This window comes from Echiichthys vipera, assembly GCF_963691815.1.
Source record: "Echiichthys vipera genome assembly, chromosome: 10".
Lineage (NCBI taxonomy): Eukaryota > Metazoa > Chordata > Actinopteri > Perciformes > Trachinidae > Echiichthys > Echiichthys vipera.
In genome coordinates this window covers 25,461,582-25,470,659 of record NC_139835.1, presented here as the reverse complement: position 1 = coordinate 25,470,659, position 9,078 = coordinate 25,461,582, and the positions used below count along the sequence as shown (strand labels likewise).

The 9,078-nt window shown below is 39.1% G+C and overlaps 1 protein-coding gene across 1 annotated transcript; it reads right to left on the bottom strand.

Moving 5' to 3' along the window:
- Window positions 1-110: 110 nt before the first annotated feature.
- On the bottom strand, window positions 111-6,945 carry dhrs12 (dehydrogenase/reductase (SDR family) member 12). The gene is made up of 10 exons (XM_083921400.1): window positions 6,783-6,945; window positions 5,700-5,833; window positions 4,923-5,005; window positions 3,659-3,751; window positions 3,486-3,567; window positions 3,327-3,388; window positions 3,072-3,176; window positions 2,894-2,984; window positions 2,008-2,145; window positions 111-951 (listed from the first exon to the last, which is right to left on the bottom strand). Exons 1-10 carry the CDS (start codon window positions 6,836-6,838, stop codon window positions 836-838), a joined length of 960 nt encoding a protein of 319 aa, XP_083777526.1. The 5' UTR covers window positions 6,839-6,945; the 3' UTR covers window positions 111-835.
- Window positions 6,946-9,078: the final 2,133 nt, after the last annotated feature.

The following is a 9,078-nucleotide window of genomic DNA, read 5'->3' as shown; positions in this document are numbered from 1 at the left end:
TGCTGTTAGTGTTTGCACCTGACGCATGGATTTATGACAAAGACAAATGTATAAATACATTTTATTTCAACAGAGCATCCACCGCCTTGATACTACACAAAACAGCCTGAAATTACATTCAATATTTTACAGAAATTAATATACAAATTTTCATTTTTGTTACATAGAGGTTCATTTTTTGTCCTTTAAAGTAATAATCTCAAAGTTTTTCATTTAAACACATTTCTATCAGTGAATGAGTATAAAGGTGATTGAGCCTAAAGGACCCACCGATGAAAGCCCTTGTATTTGCAATTTTACAAACTGTGGCTATATTCAAAACTACCTATTACACATTACAGACAGATGCTAGGATGCAGTATGAAACTCTTCAGTGCATCTTGCAGCATGCCGGGCCAGGCTTAGCTGGAAAGCCTACGTGATGGCTGCAGATTCTGCCTTTGTTTGCATACTAGTTGCTACAGTCTGGCCAAATCGAAAGTATAGGAGGTGGTTTCAAATACAGCCTGGGTGTCTGTTTCAAACAACACCATCACCTAGCAGCGGTTGGCCCACCAGAGAGGGCAGAAGGAGCTAACACAACAGGCTTACTCTTAAACCCATTTGTTATGAAGTGTCGCACCGTTTGGATCTAAAACCATATCTGCGTTTAATGCTTCTTGCCACAGGTGCTGCCAAAGAATATGAAAGAAAAGGTCTTTGAGATTGTAACTTTAAAGTAGCATGAAAAGTGTCCTGTACATTGGAAAAAACAAAAAAAAACAATGATGTAAACATTTGTAATTATTTAGGAGTGCTTGGTTTTAAGAAACAAATGCATTTACAGATGTTTTTTTTATTGAGGTTTGAACTTGAGGGCGAACTCCTCCAGCATCGCCTCGAGCTTCTCCTCCTCCTGCGGTGTGGACCTGGAGAAGGCCAGCGGCAGGTGCGTCGCCACCGCTTTGCGATCTGGAAGACATTTTATGGGAATACGTGAGACAGCACTGGAGACCCTGAACAACAAAAATGTGTTACGCATAATGCTGAGATTCAGAGAGTTAAGTAAAAAAATCAGGATCAATTTAAATACAAAAGTGTAAGTTTCCATCAGGACTCAACAAAACACAATCTAAGTCCTTTAAAATCTATTCATTCAGCAAAAAAATATAAATAAAATGAATTATACAGTAGTGGCATGAAACTGAGTACATACATAATTTAATAGTATTTCTATTCTATCTATTCATGTCACTTAAATTCAGAAATATTAACTTTTTACTTCACAACATTCTGATATCTTCAGTTACTATTTTCCAAATTAAGATTTAACACACGAAACATATGATCAGCTCATTTAATGACGGTATAAACACATTAAACAAGTTTCTGGTGCATGCCTCCACAGTGAACAGGGAATTTAAAAAAACACAGTCTTGATGTACTGAGGAGATAAGAGTCTGCATTCAACAACAGTAAAACTATAATACCATCCGTTAAAAAATGCATGCGTTTGGGAAGTACTGAGCATACGACTGGATAAAGGAGACTTGGATTATTCTGCACGAGTTACATGTGTTTGCAGACAGATGTTCTGAGATAGATTGCTGTTGTTAAACGCCTGTTAGCGTACATCAATTCATTAAACTCTTTGTTGTTTTTTTGATCCTCGGTTCACCGTGGAGTGATCCAACAAAACCAAAGCTTTCTTCATGAGTTCAAGGCCACGCTCGGTGAGTTAGTGATATACAAATGGTCCTTTTAAAAGGATTTTTCCTACTAAAAAGACCGACCTTCTGCTGCTGGAAACAAGGCTGATCAAAGCGCAGAGACTGAACCAGAAAAAGTAAAAATGCTCCGCAGACTTGGTAATAATTATTTGTGGGTTTGCCTCTGTGACACCAATTCTCATAGCATTGTTGCACCATGAGTTATGCTTTGCCTCCTGCCTCTATTACCCTGACGAAAAGTTGTCATAGCAGAAAACGCAATGACAGATAGAAAGACTGAGCGGGATTTGTTTCTGACCCTGGAAGAAGAGGCCGCTCGGCTGCTTTGTGGCTGCTGCAGACACAGCGAGCCACACGGCCGTGTCGGCCCCCATGGCCTCCGTCCTCAGTTTGGACTGCATCTTAGCGTGGAAGGAAGGCATGGACGTCTGCACAGCTGCAGAGAGAAAAGCACAGAGGGAATGTTTTCCATCACATGGAGGTGCCACAAAATACACAGCATTCATTTGGTTTAACTGCTGACGCCAACAAGGACTGCTGCTCTCATATTAAGAATATGTTCTATAGTTATTAATCATTATAAATGCCTATTCAGCTGTGTGTAGAATTACTGCCAGAGACCAAGTCAAAAACTTTGTCTGCTGGTTATCCACGTTAACTGAAACCGTTTCTGGAGGAAGATGTTGCTCCTTGAATATTACAACATAATCTTTTAAAACTGTAAGTACAGGGAATACGATTCATTTGCTTTGCATTGTGTTGAGGTGGAGCCTGAAAGCTCAAAAGATGGATACTTCAAAACCTCGACAGATAATACCACAAAAACAATATCCATTTGCCTCCTTGTTCTGCTTTCTCAATGAAATAATTGCTGGAACTTGGCCTCTTCAGTCTGTCAGATCATCGAATGCATGTGCCCCGTATTATAATCTACAACTCTTCAGATAAACACTCCTAAATCACGTCCCTGCCTCCTGGACTCCTGGGTATACTGGTTTATTTCACAAGAAAGTCCAAACTGTGGTAATCCCTGACACACTAATTTGAACTTAAAATATGGGAAAACTGCCACTACATGGACAAAACAAGTAATTCAAGTTTCCCCCCAGGTTTTTAGGAACTCATAGTGGACATTTTTCACTATTTTCTGACAATTTAGTATAATATATATTTTCTTTGTGTACCTGGTGTGTCCGCCCAGCCAGGGTGCATGGAGGAGAAGTGGATCCCTTTGTGCTGGGATGCCCATCTTTCTGTCAGAATCACCTGCTGTCTCTATCAAAATGAGCACACCAAAGCACTTCAGCAAACACGGACACACGCCACAGTCATATTGTGCCGTTGTGAAGCCGTCTCCTTTACTTTGTTCTGAGCGTAGGCCATGGTGCCGTCAAACGTCCCCTTCTCAAACTGAAGGTCGTCCACGTTCAGCTTCTGTGTGAGCATGCCGCCTGACGACACGGTGACCTGAGAGGAGGCGGGAGCAAATGTTCATGTTTACTTTTAATAAAGCATACCATTTACAGAAACAGTGGGAAGTTGTCCGTTCTTGACAAGGGTTGACATCGTTAACTCTTCCAAAAGAGGTTTTGTCTCCATGATCGAAATTCAACACACCACTCTTGGGTCTTCAGCCTCCTTCAGTGTAGGTATCAATGCTGAGGTGAGGATGTATGTGCCTGATAATAAAGGTAAGCACAGAAGGGAGGTCAGCAACACTTTCTTTCTTCTTTGACATCTTTCAGATGCCATTAACAAGTAGGTAAAAATACTTACCGAGTGTATTTGTGGCAAAGTTCTTCTCCAAACCCTCCTCTGTTAACTCTCTCTGGTTCACCATACAGCCGGCGTTGTTTATCTGGTGAACACAACAGGTGATTCAATGAGTAAACAAACCTGTGTGTGTATTACAGATGAACCAACACACGTCTACTGTACAGAACACCTACCAGCACGTGTACGGTGTTGTTTTGTGAGAAGTTCTGGGCGAACTCCCACACCTGTCTCGCGCTGGACATGTCAACGATGTGGACGTGAACGTTCTGGGAAGAAGCGAGACACATACTGTACATGCATAAGACTGAAATCTAACTTTCTTTGAAAAGAGAATACGCACGTGGGACTTTGTCCAAATTTAAACAAGTGTTTGCTGGTGGTTGCGTATAATGCTGATGATCGGAGTACTTAAGGTCCTTCTGTTGCCTATTTCAGAATTGTAATTTAATACATGTTGACATGTTGCTTCTTATGTTCTCCCCGTGTCTGCGTGGGTTTTCTCCGGGTTCTCCGGGTTTCCTCCCACAGTCCAAAGACATACTCGTGTTAGGTTAAGTGATGACTCTAAGTTGCCTGTAGGTGTGAATGGTTGTCTGTCTCTGTTCGTCTCTATGTGCCCTGTGATAGACCGGCGTCCTGTCCAGGGTGTACCCCGCATCACGCCCGATGTCAGCTGGAATCGCCCCCCGTGACCCCGACAGGGACAAGCGGTTGAAGATGAATGAATGAATGTTGCTACTTTGACGCAGCAAATCAATTCAATCATGACCGGATTGAATGAAGTAACTCATTTCACCACAGAGGGACCACATTTATCTCACTGACCAGAAAGCTATAAACTTTGCCCCTGCAGAAGGAGACATGATCTGATATGATAAGATATATGTTTGACAAGTACTCCTGAAGTAAGGTGAAAAATAAACTTGTCCTGTCCCTCACAGTGCTCTCTGCTGGACAAACCTTGTAAAGACACAACTTCCTCAATAACCTCCAACACCATTTTACTGCTGCCACTTCTTTTCGCATATCTGCCAATCTGCGTGTGTCAGCGCCACTGTAGATTTTATTTATCCAGTTGTTTTGTTACGAACTAATTAAAACCTGAATTTACAGAAATATGGATTAACGGCATGCAATATTTATTGGCTCTTTTAAAAAAAGGTAACCTTCAGTATACTCAGTTACAGAATGAGTAGTACCCATTAAATGTCTTAAAACGTGAGCAGCCCTGTAGGAAAAAATACATAAAAGTAAACTATTGTCTTTGATGCTATGCAATATCTAGCATCATGCTGCACAAGTCTCTCTATTGTCTCCAAGTACACTATAATATATAGTGTAATTTTGGAGCAGCATACGACGCCCTTTATCCTTTGACCCTGGGCTGGGATGAGGAAATGATCCCCCCTCCTCTAGGCCAGAAACAGGTCTTCTCACCTGATTTTTACTCGCTTCCACGATTTCATCTTTGGCCGCTTCTGCGCGCCCCTTGTTGCGACACACCATGTGGATGGTTCCCCCTGCAGACTCAAAGATAAACACATATCAGGGGAAAAACTTTAACAACAAAAGGACATTAACAACAGCAACTTTTACACTTTATTTCCTCTCGCGCAGGCACAGGCGCACATGGAAGTTGGCCGTAGGCTGTAGTCTTACAGTGTGTTCAAGTACCCCTTTTTGCACGAGACACCCCGTCCACGAGAGACACAGGTGACGTAAGCCTTCATTTGTTGCCAATAGTGAAGCTTGGTGTGTTTCTGCCTAAGACTGTACCCCTCTTCATACACATTTATTAATTTTTACTATTTTAATGCTTATGATGAAGGAACTGACAGGATTGCAATTAGAATTGTGTGTTTATATTATGATTTTATGAGACAAATACATTGATTGATTGCAATTATTGTCAGAACTGATCTGGTGTCAATCAATGAATGCAACTTTAGTGGTAAACTGCAGTTGGAGTTTTACAGGCAAAGGGAAAAAGACATTTGAGATATGAAGAATAAAACAAGTGGGGACTATTAGCACACAGAATGTATGAATTAAATATAGAAATACAAAAAAACCCACCTGAAAATGATAAGATACGTAAAAGACAAACATCACATAAGGGCCATAAAATGCTGTGATTAAAAGCCAGACTAGAAACAAGTTTAAAGTAGCCTCATAAAGTGTTTTGCTCTCCACTTTAGTACAATTCAAACTCACCTCTGTTGGCGATTTCCTGCGCTGTGGCCTTTCCTATCCCACTGTTGGCACCTGTTATCATGAAGGACCTCCCACTCAGGTTTACCTCCAGGTCTGCTGCAACAAAGTGCTTCGCTGCAGCTTCATAGCCACTCCTGTAAAGAGGAGTACGTGAAATACATTACACTGGCACCAATATTACCACACGTTCACTGTTTCCATCTACCTTTAACAAAACGCACCAGTGATGATGTAGGGAAATGTGGATGTGTACAGTGGAGATCTAAATAAGAGAACGAGGTATTCATTCTTGATTTATTCTTAAATACAGTTTTTTTATTGTTCGTAATTTGATGGAATAGCAGCTGTGGCTTTACCACTGCTGTACTAGCATGTTTCTTTTTTTTTTATAACCAAGGCGCTTCAACAAAAACCTTTATTTTAAGTTAAAAATAACAATATTTTAGAATAAAATAAGAATTAAAACTTTGTTCTTCATTGTTGATCTCCACTGTATAGTGCTGGGACAATTAGTCAATTATTTATAAACTGAAATTAGACAATAATTTTTCTAATTTAGTAATCATTATGCCACTGATTAAGGAAAATGTCAAATATTGAATTTCAGCATTTAAAAAGTGACATTTTACAGCATCCCCCCTGTTTTACATTGAATTGATGTACTACTACTACTACTACTACTACTACTAATACTACTACTACTACTACTACTAATAATAATAATAATAATAATACACTAATAAAAGCGATTAATATTTTCAAGCAAATACTTTACTCAAGCCTGATGTTTAATGCACTTTTACTTAAAACAGAGTATTCTTACACTGGTGTTGCTGCTTTACTTAAGTGAATTATCCGATTAGGTACTTCCACCCTTGACTAATGTTTATTCGTGTATTCTTTTACATTTTATAGGTTTAGATACAACCAACTGTGCAGTATTGTGTAACCACTGCTAGTTAATCATTATACACCCATCCAGTATGTGAAGGCAGTTCTCGGGGACTTACTACATGAGTCAATGTTGCACAAATCCTAACGACAGCAGACTGGACTAAGGGAGAAGTAACCCTCTTGACTTACTTGGTATACTCCTGGAGTCCTTTCACGAACCAAACGGCATTCCTGAAAATTGACATTTTCGACACAAAGGTGTGTCACTTCTGTACGAAAGGGTTTCCAGGTGCAAGATAGGGAGTGGAGTGAAGACAGTCCAATGTTTATGTTTCATAAGAATGACTGGCAGCGGTGGTTATGTAGTTAGAAAGCGGGGAGTCACGTGACCACCGGAAGCACGTCTAGAACAACCTTCTAGCGCCCCTGGTGGGATTCAACGTGAACTCTTTTTTTTAACACGGATAACAGCGATAAATACTTATTTTCTATTTATTTAACCTTGAATGGTCTATTTAGACTGACGCGACAACAAACATCACAGCAACTCATCACCACCCGCGGACTTGTTGTGAGTATAAATACCGTTTTCTGTCGCGAGGGAGTATGGTTGTCAGGATGGCCGAGTGGTCTAAGGCGCCAGACTCAAGGTACAAAACCTTCCTGTGAAATGAGGATTCTGGTCTCCGAATGGAGGCGTGGGTTCAAATCCCACTTCTGACAATACTTTTTGGCACCGTTGAAGTGTTTCATTTGTACTTATTGATAACTGACAACACTTCACTTCAGTTGTTGTTCGTTCACATAACTTTCAAAATACAGTACGATCATAGACACACAATGAAGATATGTGAAATGGGACACCCTGGCATCAACAGTTTTACCTTTTTGTTCATCTAAATATTTCTATGTCTATGTGCTTATTAGGTAGGAGGTCCCATTTATTCATGTATTTATTTATTCCTTTATTTCAGTATTTATTTATTTTTGCATTTATTCATTCATTCCTGTATTTATTCATAGGCTACGTTTATTCAAGCATTTATTTATTTAGTCCTGAATTTATTTATTTAGACCTGTATTTATTTATAGGCTACATTTATTTATGTATGTATATAATCCTGAATTTGTTTAGTTAGACCTGTATTTATTTATGGGTTACATTTATCTATGTATTTATTTAGTCCTGTATTTATTTATAGGCTACATTTATTTATGTATTTATTTAGCCCTGTGTTTGTTTATTTAGTCCTGTAATCATTTATAGGCTACATTTATCTATGCGTTTATTTATTTAGTCCTGTGTTTGTTTATTTAGTCCTGTAATCATTTATAGGCTACATTTATTTATGTATTTATTTATTTAGTCTACGTTTACCTATGCGTTGATTTGTTTAGTCCTGTATTTATTTATAGGCTACATTTATTTATGTATCTATTTTGTCCCGTATTTACTTATTTAGTCCTGTATTTATTTATTTTGTCCTGTAATCATTTATAGGCTACACTTATTTATGTATCTATTTTGTCCCGTATTTACTTATTTAGTCCTGTATTAATTTACAGGTTACATTTATTTATTAAACTCTAGTATTTACCCTTAATAAGTTGCATTTTCCTCGTCTTATATGCAGTGTGAAAATGTGTTTTTTGGTATTTTTTGAACACTCTGCTTCGGCTTGCATCGAAACACGGAAGTCTGTTTTAGTTCGTGACGAGTCTGTTAGAGTGAAAGCACATGATGGTTTTTACTAAACCAATAATTAAAGCATAATAATCTCACACTGTCTCTGACTCCCCCTGAAACATGGGCAGCAGTAAACAGCGTACCAGACGCCACTAATACTCAGTTGTCAGGATGGCCGAGCGGTCTAAGGCGCCAGACTCAAGGTTCAAACCTTCCGGAATACGGGACTTCTGGTCTCCGAATGGAGGCGTGGGTTCGAATCCCACTTCTGACAATACATTTTTTTCTCCAGTACGTGAAACATGAATATCTTAATAATAGTTGCAAAATATAGAAGGTATAAAAACGTAGTACAATCTGTTTCTGCTATTTCAAAGGGTTTACCATCCAAGAATTGATTCAATCCGACATGGTAATGGTAGCTGATCTCTTTATAGCCTAAATGTAGCACAATCAAAAGTTTTATATCTCTTATCTTCTCTTTTAAATGACACTGACTATAATCTGGGGAACTGAGACATGTCTCTGTTCCTACTATGTCCTACTAAAGCTGGATTTGGGGTTTTTAGCATCTCTACACTGGTTATTTGTTTGTGTGTGTGTGTGTGTGTGTGTGTGTGTGTGTGTGTGTTTGTTTGTGTACACATGTGTTTAACTGTATGACGTCTTTACAATGCGGTCTAAAGTTGTTTTTGTCTTTGTTGCTCTGAGACTTGACACCTGTCAGAGGATATTTGGCTAATGTGTACAAACCATTCATAATTATATTTAATGTTCTCTCCCCAATGTATGCACTAG